The 19788-nt window shown below is 29.6% G+C and overlaps 3 protein-coding genes across 3 annotated transcripts; 1 reads left to right on the forward strand and 2 right to left on the reverse strand.

The window, feature by feature from the left end:
- Nucleotides 1-3570: 3570 nt before the first annotated feature.
- On the reverse strand, nt 3571-4541 carry LOC136975220 (KRAB-A domain-containing protein 2-like). Its single transcript, XM_067270250.1, has 2 exons — nt 4245-4541; nt 3571-4182 (listed from the first exon to the last, which is right to left on the reverse strand). The coding sequence occupies exons 1-2, from the start codon at nt 4539-4541 to the stop codon at nt 3571-3573; spliced, it is 909 nt and encodes a 302-aa protein (XP_067126351.1).
- A 7253-nt stretch (nt 4542-11794) lies between these two features.
- Nucleotides 11795-13084, forward strand: LOC136975221 (uncharacterized protein F54H12.2-like). Its single transcript, XM_067270251.1, has one exon. The coding sequence runs from the start codon at nt 11795-11797 to the stop codon at nt 13082-13084; it is 1290 nt and encodes a 429-aa protein (XP_067126352.1).
- A 2006-nt stretch (nt 13085-15090) lies between these two features.
- Nucleotides 15091-15861, reverse strand: LOC136975227 (uncharacterized). Its single transcript, XM_067270256.1, has 2 exons — nt 15391-15861; nt 15091-15324 (listed from the first exon to the last, which is right to left on the reverse strand). The coding sequence occupies exons 1-2, from the start codon at nt 15859-15861 to the stop codon at nt 15091-15093; spliced, it is 705 nt and encodes a 234-aa protein (XP_067126357.1).
- Nucleotides 15862-19788: the final 3927 nt, after the last annotated feature.

Genomic DNA, 19788 nt, shown 5'->3' on the forward strand with positions numbered 1-19788 from the left:
TATTGCTCTTGACTCGACTTAATTTTAACAAACTAAAATTTAAATTCATTTAACTGTACTTCTGATAAATACATTTTAATGTATTGTACTGTAGTTACAGCACTTTTGGTAGACAATAATTAAATACACTATATCACAATTGAAAACGATATATTTAAAAACTAAACAAAATAACTTGTACATTTCATATTGTTTGTATTTTATGCCTTGAAATAATTCGCTATTTAAATTTCAGATCTATGACAACTTCGTGTCCATCGAGAGAATTTCACCAGCAGATCTCCCATTGACTTTCAAGCTTAAGGTATTTCTTTAGATTTTTCTAATTATTATTATTTTTTTTTGTTTTTGTTTTTTCGAATTTCGTGCTATATAATAAATCATAAATCTTGCTACATATTTAGAATAATTCATTGTGTGGATTAATATTGAGCTTGCGAATTTGTACAATTAATGATTTAGTATGGTGTAGTTCACATGTATGTTGATACAACTGAACTACACATAAAATAATATTTATTTTACTCGTATTACATTTATTTTTAAAAGCCTTCTTCGTGCTTGTAGATAAAAATGTCAATTGTTAATCACTACAACAGTTGAATAATTGTCTTAGCAAATATTGTTTTGGTATATTACAGTTATTTACCTTGCGTACGGAATGCCGTTTATATTGTAAGCTGTTCAAAAAACTAAAACAATTGGTTTCAGTTCAATTAATAATAAACAAAGTTACTAGAATTACGTCTTGTGAGGCTTTTTCAAAATTAAGGGTATTTGTGATGGCGCGTTCTATTTACCGTAACGTAAATAATAATACAATGTATAGTTTTCTATGCGAAATCCCAATTCAAAGTGAAAATATTTTCGAACATATTAAACATTCTTCGAGTTAGATAATTCACTGTTATATTGCTAGCTTTTTTCTGTGATAAATGTTAGTAAATATTATGAATTTTGTAAGATTATTATTTTTTACCGAACAACACGACGCCAGCTAGTGTAATTGTTAAATAATATCAATATAATATTTAAAAATTTATATCGTAATTAAAATGTAATCCTTTTCATTTTATAGTTAACTTCCTTTGTGAAAAGGTTTACAAAGATTCCTTTGGGATTATCAATCGGAGGATTTTTCTACGTGAAAAAAGACTTTGTCGTAAAGGTAAATTTTATTCTATATTTACCCTTACAAAATTATTAATACGATAGAATTTCATTTATTTCAGGTAACCGAAGCATTATATTCAACATTTTCAACATTGGTGGAACTGACTGGTATTATGAAACAAGGAAAACACTGTATTGTAAAGTCTGTCTCTAATTCGTCGTCCACTGATTAACTAACCACTGCACAATAGCAAATAAGTTTCTAAAGTTTCTGTCTTTCGGTATAATCTTAAGTTAATGTTAGGCTTTATGTTTATTGTTGCGCTATGATAATAATATAAATACTAATGCTTTAATGTGAGTTTTGGAATATTCAATTGCACGCAAGTTAATAACGCGTTATAAGTTCTCTTTTTTATTATCATTTGCCTAACATTTCGCTGCATGTTTTTTATATACATAGTGATTTTACACGTAATGTGTAGATATGTAAATAATGACAAACTGATCTGCTTGTTCTATTTGCTTTCTTTGGTTGTTGTTATTAAATACTACATCTAGTTTTATTACGATGTATTTTGTAGTATGTGGTTGCAAGTAATCATGTCATTGTAGACAATGTTTGTAAACATTTTATATTCTTTTTGAACACGAATCATTCTGGAAAAAATAGAAAACATATGGATGGAAATTAGAATGTAAATTTTAATACTTAAGAAAACATGAAAATACAATGTTTATATGAAATATTTTATAACACGTTAAAACTTAATCACATAAAAATAGTTGCATTAATGATAATAGAATAAATAAGATTTCACGAATTATTTAAGAAGTTCAACGTATCTATACTTCTTATATTGTGTTAAATGTAAATAAATTATTTAGTGTTAGTTATAGCGAATTAATGTGAACAAAGAGAACGATAAATGTTTATCATTGTATTTTTTATTTTTTGGCATAGCAGAAAATTGTACGTTTTATTGTATTGTATTAGATATTGTATTTTACTTAAAAAATAATAATTGTGTCTTTTAAATATGTGCAGAATGTGTATGCGCAATATAAACTTCATACATTTAAATATGAAGAAAATTATAACTATTATCAATTTTAAATATTCTTAAAACCATGTTTTTACTGTATTTTGAGCACTGAACACAAGACCGTGTTATTTATCAAACACCTGGCTTATTCCGCCTTTATTAGTCTCAACTAATAAAGGTGAAAAAAAGCAGATGTTTGATAAATAACACGGTTTTGTGTTCAGTGCTTAACTATTATCAATAATTTAATGTTTTGCATATAGTTAGATTCTTTAATATATTAATATAATGAAAGCATTACGTGATTCGAAATATGAATTGTCGACCGACTTTTTGTAAATATTTTGCGAGCTTTTTATGTTAAGCAGGCAAAATGTCAGTTCTCATGACATCTCTCGGCATTACCTATTTGTGTTCTTGAAAACACATTTGAATATAACTGCGACTTATGTTTAAGTCTTAAGTAACCGGATGGACAAAACAATACATCGTGATGATTAATCCTAAATGTGCAGTTATTAAGTGAGCTGGCCGCGTGGAGTTTTCCGGGTTTTCTTCACGTGTCTCAATCCTGAATAGGGGCCAGTTTATGTTAAGTCTTCTTTATGTTAAGTCCTCCCGGAAGGCACGTAACTTTCAAATATCTCACTGTATTGGATCTATTTGTCGATTAGAAAACAAAATTCACTGTAAAATAATGCCATTTCATAATTGTACATTTGAGATTTTGTAGTAATTAGCGATCTCGGACGTCTGGAAAGTATAATTAAATAATAAAAGAACGTAAGCGAAACTTTAGGGCTAACTGTATGCGAATGAATGTTTCAAGTTATTGACATTTTACTATATTGCAGAGTTTAAGCACTCTGGGTAGCTGTGAACTTGGTGTATAATATACGAGAAAAGTAGTTGGTTTCAGTATCAAAATCATTTATTAGACTGCATTTATGTTCGTGTGGCAAAAAATATATTTTAGTTGTTGTATTGTGAAAAGGAAAAATAGCCACAGTTAAATATCATCTGATAAAACAACATTTATCACTTTACCTTTTGTATTGTTTTCTTGAAAACACTATATTAAAATGCACTATAATTGGATGTTTTTTAAATTTATTTCAACAGATTCACTGATTTATTTAAACTGTGTTTAACCTTCGGGGTGCCTGGTGAAGAAATTTCTGTCGAGCGCCCGGTGGGGTCCCACAGACCCCAAAATAAAACATTACATTATATGGCTTGTAAAGATAATTTCAATATTATGTTAATATATATATATATAACAGGTTCATTAGGACAAATTTAGAATAAAACAATCATTGATTTACGTGAAATATTTATTCACATGACTACATAATAAAAAACATTAACTTTTTAAATTGTAACAAACATATAAACTTTGTTTCTGTAGAAATTATGATGTAATTTCATCCATGTTTTTTAAAACAGGCTGTTCTTTTTGCACAGTCTGATTAGTTTCACCTTTTTCCATTGTTTTGACGCTTTCTAGCTGCTCCTCTGTATTTATGTCTTTTAAAACATCTTCTGGTGGAAAAGACGTTGTAAGCCCTACTTTAGGTTTGCAGCCAAAAAGAGCATCGTATGGTGTTCTTTTAGTCGCAGAATGATAAGCTCTATATTTCATAAATTGAACGAAACGCAGTTTTTCACTCCAGTGGTCAGATTTTTTGTCCTGCATCCAAGTACAGTGCATATTTTCGATATCTTGATTCGCTCTTTCAATACTACTCTGGCTTTGTAAATGACGAGGATGGACGATCTTCAGTGCTGGCCAAAACTCCTTTAAGCTAGTCACCACGTTATTCGAAAATTCCCTACCATTGTCAGACTGTAATATAAATGGCGCTTCAAGCAACGAGAATATGTCCACTAGGTTATAGGCTACTTCTTCAGCTGTTTTTGATGTTAGAGACTTAAGAATCACAAATTTTGTTAGATGATCTTGGTACACCGTAATAAATTTGTATTCTCTATCTGGCTGAGAGTGAAAGTCAGTAAGATGTCCCTGACAACGGGAATTAAATTAGGAAGAAATCATACGTTTCACAATAATGCCCTTTTTAATACCTTTCTGTTTTTTCTGGCAAGGTTCACAAAGGTGGATGTACTGTACAGTTTAATATCATGACGTGTAAAGTATCTGTATTTGGTCGAAAGTTCTTTCAACATTCTATCACGTCCTCCGTGTCCAATAGCCAATTGAGCTTGATGATGTACGTGAAATAACAATGAGTCCGTGATGCAATACTGTATAGTACTGACGCCTTCTTTAACAGGATAAATGAATTTACTTTTGTTTCTTACAATTATCACATCATATCGATTCAGCAACCAATAGTCCATGGGTTCCTTCTTAGTAGTCATTTTGGCTTTTTCTACATCATTTATTAACTTCTGGTAAGTAGTTTCGGTTAAGAAAATACTGTTTTTTGCAGCAAACTCGAATTTTGGACAGTTCACCGTTATTACATGTCTATAAACCATGACACCTTCTCTAACACTACAGCTGCTCCTTCATTTTTAGGGAACACGGTAAAGAACTAGTTTTTTGTTTAATAAATTTAAGTGAAATTGCGTATTTTGACACTCCCGAATAAACCGCAAAGTGCAACTGAGAAATTCTAAGCCTGAGGCGCGCGTTAAAAGTCACATGCCTTGCCACATGGTATTCGAAACGAATCGGATCTGTATTTCATACTTTACTGGTTTCTCATTTGGCATTCTATAGAATGCCTAAGAAATTTGTAAAATATGAATTTTTTCATAGATTGCCGGCTAGTTTTAGGCATTTTATACAATGCCTAGGCATTGTATAGAATGCCGGCTTTCAAACTTTGCCAGTAACATATATAACACAGAGAATGTGATAGTGTCAATTATGATAAAATCTCAAATCAAACAAACATTGAGAAAATTTGCGAATGTTTAGAAAATATGCAAGAAATGAACTCTGCAAATACAAACAAACAATAAAAGCAACAGCAAATAAACATTTTTTAAAAATAAGAATGAAGATGGGGAATATAGAGGTCTGATTATGGCTGCGTCGTTCCGTTTGACTATGAAACCTTGCGTTTGCGCCATTTTGGACAAGGTCGTAATATTAGACTCTTTTCTGATATTATAATTATGCTCCTTGAGTCTAAGTCCTAAGTTTCTAGTGGTTACTCTAATGTAATTTTTTTTAATTTCCAACTGCGCATTTTCATAAGGAATTCTATAAACCCCTGCTCTTTTTTCTGGTTTTATACGATTTTTATTATTTCTCAGGAGTTTGTATAAATTTGGTGCCCTTTTCACAAGCATTCTCGAACTTTTCATGCCCGCAACTTCTTTCATTACTTTATATATACTTTCGTTATAAGTAAATTTTACTACTCTAGTGAGAACATTTTTAGAACATTTTTCCTTGATGTTCGTCTCAAATTTCCTAACAAATCCCATAATTGTGCTCTTTTGGTAACTTAGGGTCCGTGATACGTTCATAATTCTATTTATTTCTTTAATCCTGTCTTGTATCTTGTCACAATATAAGAAAACCCTTCTTATTAAAGCGCGGAAAGCTGCAATATTGTACCTAAATGGATCCTTGGATTGGGATGGAATATACAATAGGCTGTGGGATGGTTTGATGAAAACACTAGTGGACGAATGGCCGTTCTTGAATTTGATATTGATGTCTAGAAAATGCACCTTCAATGAACTCTTTTGTTCTAATCATAAAGAAAGGCCATCACTATTATCATTTATCTTAACCATAAAATCCTTAACTCTAGTGTTATACTTCCATAATATAAACAGATCATCCACATATCTGCTAAAATAAACTACTTCGTTGAAATCGCGAAGAATTCTTTTTTCCAGTCTCCTTACCACTAATTCGCACAGGATTCCCAAAAGCGTTTTCCCATGGGGATCCCTCTTCTCTGCCTATAAAACTGTCCATTAAAAGCAAAACAAGATTCATGGCATACCAATCTAGCCTTCTCCTCTACTTCGTTCGTGTAATTAAGCAACTCTGCGTTCTTGTTGTATAAAAAATCCAAAAGTGCCTCCATACATGACTCTATCCTAACTGAAAGTTACATGTTTTCGTAGTCGAAAACAGTTGCAACTTCATCTTCTATTAACCCAATATTTTGTAAGTCCCTGACCACCTTAAGAGGATCACGTGCAACTAGATTATCTGTGTCCAATTGCGATGATAAATACTTATATAATTTATTTTTTAATACAAACGTGGAACCTCTGCATTTTTCAACAACGAGCCGTATTTCTTTACCGTCTTTGTGCACCTTAGCAAAAGCAAATAACCTAGAAGTCCTCGGTCTTGGATTCCTACATTTCTTCAGAAAAGGTAAAACTTTGGAGAGCTTAAGGACTTCTATTTTCCTAATTCTTCTATCTAAATTTCCGATTATCCTGGTGCTGACATTTTCACATTCAATTTTTTCAATGTAATTCATTAGTGCTTTGTTATACATAAGTCTTTTTATGATGACTAACTGTTTACTCTTATCTGCCCTAGTCATCATGAAACGACGCAGCCATCATCAAATTTCTATATTTCCCATCTTTGGCAAAAACCGCTGAAAAGATTCAGATATATAGGAGAAAACTGCAAGAAGGATGTTTAAATGCAAGGGATGCAGAAAGTCTTCCATCTGCATAGAAATTTATGGTTAAAGAACTCACTAAGAACTCTCACCAGTTAAATTAATGATTTTATTAGAAGAGATATGTTAATTAATATCGATTTCATAATTCTATATTCTGTACATATTCCTTTTAATTTTAATTTTAATTTTTGTTTTTGTGTTTTACGTCATTCCATTTGTTGTTTAATTTCAATTTTGAATTTTGTATTCTATTAACAGAATGTTTTAATTTCATTTTGTTCTCAATTTGAGGATGGCCTGTAAATCAGGCTAAAAACGTTTGTTAATGTGACAAATTACGTTTCTCGGCAAGAATAAGGTACTATTTATATATATAATAGTAGTAGTCAAATGACACATACGAATCACAAAAATTGTCAAGTAAATAATTTTACAAATAATTTATTAATACTTATCTTATGATTGGTTGAATTTTGATATAAATTAAATTTTAAGATATTGTAGAATTTATTTTAATGCTAGGATCGGTCATGGAAGCATACGGTTTTATTATTACCTACGACAGTAACAGAAATTATTCTGTTTCTCCCCGTTTGTACAAGTCACTTGATAGTTGCATTGCTGCGGTAAATAATTTTTCTTTCGATATTCCTGATAATTTTCCTATTGTTTTGCGTTATTTTAAAGTTAACGGAGAAATATGGAAAGGTAATGGAAAATTTGGTTTTGTAATTGTTGATGATGACGGTAGAATTAACGAAGTTAGTAACAACTTATATCATTCGTTTGAGGAATGTTCAGATGTTATGAGGGAAGTTTATGTTGAAAAGAATAAAAGGAATATATTAATATTTAGAGAGATAAATTGTGGATCGAAACATTATAAATTTACTAAAGTTCATAAAATCGATTGATATGTATTTTAAACATCCAAGTAACTGCATAATTGCTGGACCGTCACAATGCGGAAAGACTACATTAGTAAGAAAAATTATTCGTTGTAAAATTTATGATAAACCATTTAAGAAAATTTTATGGTGTTATTCTGTATATTTGCCGTTTTTTCGAGATGAAAAAGAAATTACATTTATGTATGGCCTACCTGAATCTGTACAAGGATGGGATTTGGTAATAATTGATGATTTGATGCACGAACTTGGTTCAAAAACTGCGTTTCTGTTTACAACAGAGTCGCACCATTATAATGTAAGTGTGATCTTGATAATGCAAAATTTGTTTCCAAAAAATAGAATTATGAGAGATATAACATTAAATACGCATTATTTGATTTTATTTAAAAATAATCGGGATGAAAGTCAAGTAAGTTGTTTGGGCAGACAAGCTTTTGCAGGAAAATGTAATTTTTTAATGGATGCATATAAAAAAGCAACAGAGAAGGATTTTGGTTATTTGTTATTGGATTTTCATCCCAAAACGGACAAGAAACTTTCGGTGCGGGATTCGTGTTTTCCGGATGAACAAGGTATTGTTTGGATATACTTACCGATAAAATGAAAAACGTAAAGAAAAATTATCATATGCTAGCATTTTTAGCCAAAACTACTCCCTCTCAACGAAAAGCGATATTGAAAGAGGCCACTCCCGATCAAGTTAAAGTTTTGTGCGAAATATGTGATAATTTGCGGAGGGGAAATATACCCGCTAATGTTCATAAATTACGAAAATATAAAAAAATAATTAGGAAATTAAGTGAAAAACAAGTCCCTTTAAATACCAAGAAAAAAATTTTGGTTAATCAATCTGGTGGATTCCTTCCTCTTCTATTGGCACCACTTTTGTCTATGGCAGGAGGATTAATTGGTAAAGTAATAGGAAAAAGAATTTAATGGCAAAGCAAATGGCACTGGTTCCTCCCGAATTGTTGGCTGCGTATAAAATTAAACCTGAAATAAGAATTGGAAATAATATCGAAGAATTACTCGAGAGTACTGATTTATCTGACGATAGTAAAGTCAAATTACTAAGTCAGTTGATTTCGAGATATCAGAGAACCGTCCATGCCCCGAAAGAGCCAGTCAGAGTATCTGTTGTGTCCGATGAAAATCAAGAACTGCTCGATGAAAAACCCTCTGCTGACGATAATGGTGAGGATGCATTTATTAAACAAATAACTATATCTGTACCGCAACTATATCAAAAATATATTCCTCACTTAATTGATAAATTGAGACAAAATCATTACGGATGGAATACAAAGGGTGAATTAACAGTTAGTGGCAGCCCCGTGGGGGGCAGTAATATGGTGGATTTAATTTCGCACTTAATGAGAAATCGAAAAACGCCGTTATCTCCAGTGGGCTTTAACGTTTTTTGGGAAGCTGTAAGAAAAATAAATGTTCCCAGAGAATGGATAGGAAATAAAGGTTTGGCAACTCTACCCGAAATCGGCGAAAAACCAAGATATCAACCGACGCCAGTCGAAAGTCCCGAAGAAATTTTTTCTACAATTTCTCCAAGAGTATTTTACCAGTGGAAAAAGTCATCGAAAAAGAGGAAGAAGAGTCCCGAATGGAGAAACTATTGAAATCAATATACTATAACCCGAAATCTTCGGCATCGTTCGGAGGAGTGAGTAAACTAGTTAAAGCTTCTAATTTATCGAGATCTACTGTCAGAAAATGGTTATCTTCTCAATCTGTTTATTCTCTACATAAACCTGTAAGAGTTAAATATTCTCGAAGAAAAACTAAAGCTTTTCATCCTAATGATTTATGGCAGGCTGATTTAATTGTGTTAAAGCAATTTTCCCGATATAATAAAGGGATAAAATATTTATTAACAGTAATTGATGTATTTAGTAAATATTGTTACGTTGTGCCAATAAAGGATAAAAAACCTAAATCTGTTTCGGAGGCATTTCAGATTATTTTTAAACGAAATATTCCAAAAAATGTACAAACTGATAAAGGAACCGAATTTTATAATAGATTAGTAAAAAATTTGTTTAAAAAATATAAAATTAATCACTATTCAACTCATTCAGATACTAAAGCTTCTGTGGTTGAGAGATTAAATAAAACTTTACGAAATAAAATATATAGATTATTTACTTATCGTAATTCTTATCAATATATTGATAAATTAAACGATATTGTAAAAGGATATAATAATAGTTTTCATAGAAGTATCGGGATGGCTCCATCTGAAGTTGGTCCATTGCATTACGGTACAATTTTTGGCAGGCTATATGATATAAAAAGGAAAAGTAAATTTAAATTTAATATTGGTGATTTAGTTAGAATTTCGAAAATACGTAAAACATTTAGTCGCGGATATCTGCCAGGGTGGACAAAGGAAATATTTGTTATTCACGATCGATTTCTATCGCATCCTCCGACTTACGTATTAAAAGATACACATAACGAGATTTTAGAAGGAAGGTTCTATACCGAAGAATTACAAAAGGTAACAAAATGATGCAATCAGACTTTTTCGTAACGTTAATAAGTAATGCAAGTATGGACTTGTTTCCTGAGAATACACAGTCTCGTTTTATGGTGAAAATGAGCCCTCCTATTAATTTACATGGAAATTGGGGAGTTGGACTTACAGAAGTTATTATTCCAAGAAATTGGTTTAATATATCTAATCACAATAATGATTACGTTGTTACATTTGAAGAAACTGTAAAAGAAAAAGATGAGCTACTGCCAGATAAATCGTATATGATTCCATTAACTGCCATTACAGATGATAAGAAGAAATTGATTAATATAATAAATGAAAATATAATTAAAATAACGGGTTCTAAATTAGCTGAATTTATTTTTGACGAAAATAATCAAACTGTAAATATAAATATAAAAGATGCGCACGAGTTGCATGTTACTGTAGATCATTCGTCAAAATTACTTTATATGCTAAATTTACCCAACAAAGATATTGTATTAAGGGGTAGTTCAATTTATAATTTTCGATTATCAACACAGGATTACTCTGGACAATTTTTTACTTTTGTGGAAAAAAATAGAAAAAAACAAGTAATTAAGAAAACTTATAGAGATGAAAAAATATTTATTCCTATAGGGTTATATTCGTCTCCTGAAAAATTTCTGGGAATTTTTAAACATGTAAAATTAGCATTACTACCAAATAATAAGGTTATTTTAAAAGTTCCATTGAATATTTCTGTAAAATTTGGAAATGAATTAAAAGATTTTCTTGGGTTCACAACTGTAAAATTTCCACCCGGTGAATATATAAGTCGCTATCCTATTGAAATGTCTGCAGGAATTTCGGAAATTTTTATTTATTCGAATATTATTGCTTCTCATCATGTCGGAGATATAACTGCACCATTATTAAGAGTTATACCGGTTATGACTGAGAAAGAAGAACAGATAAATAGAGTTTACCCGACACCTTTGTATTTTCCGTTAAAGAAAAATTATATTGATATTATAGAAATCGAACTGAGATCTGTAGGTGGAAAAGAAATTGTTTTTTTTGGAGGAAAAACAATATTAATTTTATCTTTTAAACAGTTATAAATATAACATAGTTTTATTTGTTTGCATTAGTTTGTCTTTGAGAGCAGCAAAATGAAGCTCGATCCAAAAGTTTGTATAAATTATTACTGCAATCAAGCAGGAGGTAGCGTATTGACTCCCGATTTAATATTCAGGCACCGTTTGGGAATGGGAGGAAGAGGTTATTTTTCAGGGCCCCAAATACAGCGTGGTTATGGATTTTTTGGAGATTTATTTCGTCAATCTATACCTATCCTTAGGAAAGTTGGAAAATATCTTGGACGAAAAGTATTAAATCTTGCCACGGGTGTTGGATCAGACGTAATTGCGGGAAAATCATTTAAAGAGTCAACAAAAGCGCATTTAAAAGATATCGGCAGCGAAATCAAAGATGATATAGTTAAAAAAGTACAAAGCGGATCGGGTATAAAAAGAAAACGATTGAGAAGATTAGTTCAGTCACAGAATAAAAGACGGAAAGTACAAGATATATTTACCGAATGAGAAAATGGACCCCCATTCGTGCCCCTGCACTAAAAGTGAGTTGGATTTATTTAGTACCGTTTCGACTCAACTCGCTATCGACAGTACATCGGAAGTTATAGTTCACCCAATTGCGACAATTTCTGACAGTCGTGCACCTATTGAATTTTATGTATCCGGTTCTGGTGAAAATTATATCGACTTACATTCAATTTATCTGCATGTTCAAGTAAAAATTGCCAAAAAGGATGGAACAGATGTGGGAGCTGATGAAAAAGTTGTACCTGTTAATTATTTTTTAAATAGTTTGTTTTCACAATGTACTGTTTTTCTAAACGACAAGCAAATTATTTCAAATGTTAATTATCCATATCGGGCGATTTTAGATGCCTTATTATTTTATTCAAAGGATGCTCAAAAAACATTTTTAACAAGTGCATTATTTTATAAAGATACTGCACAATATATGGATTCGATAGAAGAAAATAATGAGGGATTGACTAAAAGATTTAATGTTGCTAAACAAAGTAAACTAATAGATTTAGTAGGACGATTACATATTGATTTGTCGCATCAACCTAAATTGTTAATTAATAACGTAGATTTAAGAATTAAATTGGAAAGATCTAAGGATAATTTTGCTTTAATGGCATCTAATGATAACTATAAAATTATTATTAAAAATGCATCTTTAAAAATTAATAAAGTAGATGTTAGTTCATCTGTTCAAATAGGCATAGAAAAAGCATTGCAAACGGGTGTCATAAAAATGCCATTTCGAAGAGCAGATATAAAAGTTTTTACTTTAAGTAGCGGAATACAGTCTACTAATATCTCAAATGCAGTAATTGGGCAATTACCTTATAGAATGACTATCGGTTTAGTTTCTAATACCGCATTTAATGGAAATGTAAAATATAATCCTTTCAATTTTAAAAATTACAATTTAAATTATATATGTCTATTAAAAGACAACCAAATGATCCCATCAAAACCGTACACGCCCGATTATACAAATAGCATATACGCAAGAAATTTTATATCATTATTTGAAGATATAGGATGTATTAATCACCATAAATTTACAAATATATCCTACCGGGATTATAAAGATGGCTATACTTTATATTCTTTTGATCTTTCTCCCGATCGTTCGGCATCAGAATCGCATATTAGTGTAAGCGAACAAGGAAACATATCAATTGAATTAAAGTTTGCAACCGCTATATTAGAAACTGTAAACGTTATTTGTTTACTTGAATATAATAACACTCTTGAAATTGATCACTCAAGGACAGTATTTGTAGATTACTAATGAATACTATTTCGTTATGGAAATTGGCCTCCAGTGACCAAAAAATTAAAAGAACTTTTGGAGGAGTTTTTGCATCGGATGATTTACCCGTTTGCATCGGTAAATATAAATCATTTATAATTAATCTAGACGAAAAAAATAAGCCTGGAAGTCATTGGGTATCCGCATTTTTCGATGGAAAAACCTGTTTTTACTACGATAGTTATGGAATGAAACCAACTAAACCAAAAATTATTACATTTGTTAAACGAAATTCCAGAAATTGCTGTTGGAATAATATTGTTCATCAGAGTTTATATTCGATGAATTGTGGATTTTTCTGTCTGTATTTTCTATATAAAATGAATAGAAACCAATGTTTAAAAGAACTGAGTAAAACTGATAAATTTTATAATGATGAATTTGTAAAGAAATTTGCCGAACAACATCTATATTTGGCACGCCCACCGACTATAATGTATAATCAATGTTGTAATTCAATGAATAAAAATATTTAAAATATAAAAAATTGTTTTATTTTTCAAAAACATACAGTTATTTAAAATGCAGTTATTGCCAGAAACCTGTACAAAATAAATAAAAAATATATATATAATCATATTTACCAATTTTTATATAATAATAATAATAATAAAATGTACTTACCTTGCTCGATCATAAATGCTTTGTACGAAAAAACATCGCATAAGCTGCAATGTTGTGTAAACCGGGTGTGGAATGGGCAAATTTTCCCGTAAAATAACGCATTTGGTGGCATACATATATGCGGGTATATTTCATGATGATGAGGACATGGCCTCTCTATATTCCAGTTCTTCGGAGCATGGCAATAATGCGGATATATTTTAGTATGATAGGGACATGGAACTCGAATTTTTGAAGATTTGGGCACTCCCCGTTCTTCAAGATCAAAATACGGAATATTCACATTGTATATTTCTGAAGTTAAGTTCAAATAATTTTTTTCAATTTCTCCTCCTTTATAGTAAAAAAATTTATATTTTAAAAATAAATTATATAAAATTTTGCACACATTATCACTTTTTTCCCAATTTCCGAAATATTGTTTTTCATATGCTAAATATAAACCATGTAAATAATTGCCAAATCTTACATTTTTTTTATTAGCAAAACTTAAATCTTTAAAAGTAATTATTTCATTATAAAATTCAATTTTTTGATATTCATTCGAGTTTTGTGCCACAAAACCAAGTTGTCTGCATAACGTATTAAACGGTAGGTCCATGCCATCTATTGTGAAAGCTTCAAAGTCTATAATTACTCCGACATTATCCCTCCATACATTGCAAGGGTTGAAATCTATTTTATATTAATATGAATTAAATAAATAAATAAATATACATTATTTTTAAATATTATATTTATTACTCACATCTTGAATATGAAGTATTCCAATCTAATGCACCCGAATCCAAAGTACCGAAATCTAAAATATTTTCTCTATTTATTATATTATTAATTAAATATAGATATATAAGAAAAATATACTTATATAAGAAAAATATACTTACAATTCATTTTTTAAGTCAGATTTCTTATAATGTTTCCGGATGCGTGAATGAACATTATATAGGTAATTTCAGGGGGGGAGTTGGAGGGGAGGGGGGAGGTTGAGGGAAAGTCTATGAATTTCCTCTTCCCTGGCTGCTCATACCGCTTTCTCTTTCTCGTCTTTTCCTTTCTTCCCTTCTTTTCCTTTCTTCCTTCATAAAATATAAATATCTTTCTAATTCTTCTTTATTTTCTTCCCCCCCACTGAATGTATTCACTGTCTTGTAGTTTGTTTTTTAAAAACATTTTTTCTACAGATGCCTGTATAATAAGTTACTTGTTATACTCTTTTTTAAATTTTTTTAAAAAAAAATTTAAAAAAAACTTACTTGTTCCTCTCTCATCCGTATAATTCTATCGCATTCTTCCTGCTCTTTTTTTTTCAATATAATCATCATCATCATCATCATCACCTGAACATTATATAGGTAATTTCAGGGGGGGAGTTGGAGGGGAGGGGGGAAGGTTGAGGGAGAGTCTATGAATTTCCTCTTCCCTGGCTGCTCATACCGCTTTCTCCTTTCCCGTCTTTTCCTTTCTTCCCTTCTTTTCCTTTCTTCCTTCATAAAATATAAATATCCTTCTAATTTTTCTTTATTTTCTTCCCCCCACTGAATGTATTCACTGTCTTGTAGTTTGTCTTTTAAAAACATTTTTTCTACAGATGCCTGTATATAAGTTACTTGTTATACTCTTTTTTAAATTTTTTTAGAAAAAAATTTAAAAAAACTTACTTGTTCCTCTCTCATCTGTATAATTCTATCGCATTCTTCCTGCTCTTTTTTTTCAATATCATCATCAACATCATCATCAACATCATCATCAACATCATCATCAACATCATCATCAACATCATCATCAACATCATCATCAACATCATCATCAACATCATCATCAACATCATCATCAACATCATCATCAACATCATCATCAACATCATCATCAACATCATCATCAACATCATCATCAACATCATCATCAACATCATCATCAACATCATCATCAACATCATCATCAACATCATCATCAACATCATCATCAACATCATCATCAACATCATCATCAACATCATCTTCCTGCTCTTTTTTTTCAATATAATCATCATCATCATCATCATCATCATCATCATCATCATCATCATCATCATCTTTCTTTTTTAGTTCTTCTTTCAATCTAGATGCCTGTATATAAATTACTTTTGTCATTTATCAACAATTTTTTTACCCCCTAACTTGTATTCCCTGTTTGTAAATTGTTATACTCTATATTTATTTAAAATCATAAAAATTAAAATCTAAATTATGAACTATATTATTTTAAATACTACATACAGGAGCATCCATATCAGTCTTGCTATCTCCTGATGGCTGTTAAATAAAATATATTTTAAATCATAAAAATTAAAATCTAAATTATAAACTATATTATTTTAAATACTACTTACTTGGAAATCACTACTTGAATCACCTCCTGTTGCCTATTAAATGAAATATATTTAAAATAATTTAAATATTATAAAAGTTTAAATCTAAATTATAAACCATGTTATTTTAAATACTTACCATTACTTTGAAATTTGCTTGTTTGATGTGGTTCTCTTCTTAAGTTTATCGCAGCTTATATTGTGCACTCCGTGTTGTTTTTTTCCTGTAAATTCAATACACATCCAACATTCTTTTCTTATAAAACCACTTTAAATTCTTCACCAATTGTTAAAAGTGTCAGGTCACTTCCTCCACTCTATTTCTTAATCATAATTTAGGTTCGCAATTGTTAAAAGTGTCGAGTCATTTCCTCCAACCACATTCAATTTATTTCTTAATCAAAATTTAGATCTAAAAGAGTCGAAACAACTTCCTGCAATCTATTTCTTAATTATAATTTAGATGGCTATTGTTAAAAGTGTCAATCTATTTCTTAATTATATTTTAGATAGCTATTGTCGAATCATTTCCTGCAATCTATTTCTTAATTATAATTTAGATGGCTATTGTTAAAAGTGTCAATCTATTTCTTAATTATATTTTAGATAGCTATTGTCAAATCATTTCCTGCAATCTATTTCTTAATTATAATTTAGATGGCTATTGTTAAAAGTGTCAATCTATTTCTTAATTATATTTTAGATAGCTATTGTCGAATCATTTCCTGCAATCTATTTCTTAATTATAATTTAGATGGCTATTGTTAGAAGTGTCAATCTATTTCTTAATTATAATTTAGATGTCTATTGTCGAATCATTTCCTGCAATCTATTTCTTAATTATAATTTATGTCAGCTATTGTTAAAAGTGTCAAGTCATTTCCTCCAACCACATCAAGAATACAATAGATTTTGTAAGTATAATTTATGGTTGACTGCTTTCTAAAACTACCACACGAAATTAAATATATTTCCTTCGTAAACATGACCACGCCCGAGATAAAATCAGTTGGCCACACCCTATTATTTTTGTATAAAAGCAGTAGCTCAAGATTGAGAAAAATATCTTCTACAAGACTTCCAAATACAACGAATAAAGAATCATGTCGTCTGCTGATGGTAAGTATTATAATTTTTATTTAAAATATTTTTAAATGTTAAAATTACTTAATAAGTATAATATTTATTTAGAATGTGAATTTGATTTTAATATGAAACAGAATGTGGGGAAAAAAAGAGGTCCAAAACCTAAAAATGTTGAAGATGAATCAAAAAAACAAAAGTTTGACTTAGACCTATCTACAGATACTGGCAAATGTTCAAAAATTCGGCCATTTAAGATAAAAGTATGCGACAATCAAACAATGGAAGTCATCGATTTCAAGTCAGTTTGGTATATATCATTAACAAAAATGAAAGGGAATTATTCGCCCAACAAGTATAATATCAATGTTAATGACTTTAAATTATATAAAAAAGCTTTCGATGCAATGACTGAACATTTAGATCAGAATGTTTAATTTAAGGAAAAAAGCTTTTAGAGGGTATGCCAAAACTTATAGGGCTTTTATTTTAGAAAATATAGATCCAGCTGTCTGTTTCGAAAAAATAACATCAAATATTTATGATATTTTAGTTAATGATAATTTTGTTTGTAGAAGGAAATTTTTAATTAATTTAAAAACTAAATTTTTAAAATATAAAGAAGATGATATTATAGAGTACCAAGATGTATATTTTTCTAGCCATGTTGAGCATATTTTGTCCTCATATATGATTGATGAAAAATTACGAAATGCATTTGATACAATTCTAAATTATATTGAAGAGTTTATAAAATATGGATCAGGGTGGATACTAAAAGAAATTATATTTATAGATGTCAATATTGGGATATATAAAAATGAAATTGGTGGCTGCGGCCATATTATTCTTCCTAAACATCTAGTTCTCAAACGTTGTGTATTAAATATAAAGTGCTCAGATAACCAATGTTTTTTATATTGTATAGTTGCACATTTATATCCCTCAACTAGTAGTAACAGAAATTCTATTTATTTATATAGAAAATATTTAAAATATTTAAATATAAACCGTTTAAAATTTCCCATAAATGTGAAAAATATTCCCACATTTGAGAAAAATAATTGTCTAAGTATTCATGTATATGGGTATGAAAAGAAATTAATTTATCCAATCTATATAAGTAAATTTCAATTTGAAAAAGAAATTAATTTGTTATTGTATAAATCTCATTTTTTTTTAATTCGGAATTTTAATAGACTAATGTCTGATAAATCATCAGCAAGAAAATTTTGTAAACTCTGTTTAAATGGTTTTGAAAGAAAAACTACTTTAAACGACCATATAAAATTTTGTTCTAATCATAAATATCAAAAAGTATCTACTCCAAAAGGAGACAATACAATTGTAAAGTTCCACTCACATGAAAAGTCATTATTTCATGCAATCTGTATATATGCAGATTTTGAATCAATTTTAGAACAGGTATCTTCTGATGAAATAGACCCTAAAATAAGTTGTACTAAAATTGTTGAAATTCATAAACCTATATGTTATTCCATTATAATTATTGAAAATGAGGATAAAATAATATATGCTAATTTTTATTGTGGAGATAATGTTGTTAATAAATTTTTAATTGATATTCAAATGCAGCTGAATAATTTGTTAGATAAAATAAATCGCAATGTTGAAATTAATTTAAATACTGTTTCCAATAATTTTAAACATTTGTGTCATATTTGTAAAGAAAAATTTGGTGATAATGATCTGCGTGTAATGGATCATGATCATCAGACAGGTCTTTTTCGGGGGTGGGCCCATAATTGTTGCAATTTAAATTACCGATTAAAAACGTTTATCCCCATTATATTGCACAATTTTTCAGGTTATGATTCGCATTTAATTTTTAAAAATATTCCCTCTAAATTATTTTCAAAAATCAAAATTATTCCTATAAATTCTGAAAAATTTACAACATTTTCATTAGATTATTTTAAATTTATTGACAGTTTTCAGTTTTTAAATTCTTCTCTTTCAGTTTTGACTGACAATTTAAAAAATGCAAATTATAATTTTCCAATTTTTAATCATTTTTTTCGTCGCAGCAAATATAGAGAATTATTAAAAAGGAAAGGAATTTTTCCGTATTCCTATTTTAAAAATAAGCAAATATTAAATGAAATACAACTACCCCCAAAAAAATGCTTTTATAATGAGTTATTAGGAGAAAATATTACAGATGACGATTACAATCATGCTCAATTAGTTTGGGATAAATTTAATTGTAAAACTTTCAAAGACTATTTAAAATTATACCAATATGTTGATACAGTATTATTAGCAGATATATTTCAGAATTTCAGAAAATTAAGTTTAACATATTATAATTTGGATCCCGTATATTTCATAACTACACCCGATTTAACATGGAACTGTGGTTTAAAAATGACCAAAATCCAATTGGAATTATTTAATGATTTAGATATGTACCTTTTCATTGAAAGTGGAATTAGGGGGGGATAAGTTTAGCGGGAAAAAGATTTGCAAAAGCAAATAATCCATTAATACCTGACACATATGATAAAAATCAACCTCATAATTATATTCTGTCGATAGATGCAAATAACCTTTACGGATTCGTAATGAGTGCATATTTACCCGTAAATAATTTTCGATGGCTGCA

This window comes from Centruroides vittatus, unplaced genomic scaffold (genome assembly GCF_030686945.1).
Source record: "Centruroides vittatus isolate TY-2023 unplaced genomic scaffold, ASM3068694v2 contig_365, whole genome shotgun sequence".
Taxonomy (NCBI): domain Eukaryota; kingdom Metazoa; phylum Arthropoda; class Arachnida; order Scorpiones; family Buthidae; genus Centruroides; species Centruroides vittatus.

Excerpts from the sequence above, each read along its gene's own strand:
- LOC136975221 (XM_067270251.1), top strand. The coding sequence starts at position 11,795 with ATGGACCCCCATTCGTGCCCCTGCACTAAAAGTGAGTTGGATTTATTT.
- LOC136975220 (XM_067270250.1), bottom strand. The coding sequence starts at position 4,541 with ATGACTACTAAGAAGGAACCCATGGACTATTGGTTGCTGAATCGATAT. Across the intron at positions 4,183-4,244 it reads TTGCCAGAAAAAACAGAAAG|GGACATCTTACTGACTTTCA; the intron begins GTATTAAAAAGG and ends TCCCGTTGTCAG.
- LOC136975227 (XM_067270256.1), bottom strand. The coding sequence starts at position 15,861 with ATGACAAAAGTAATTTATATACAGGCATCTAGATTGAAAGAAGAACTA. Across the intron at positions 15,325-15,390 it reads TACAGATGAGAGAGGAACAA|GCATCTGTAGAAAAAATGTT; the intron begins GTAAGTTTTTTT and ends ACTTATATACAG.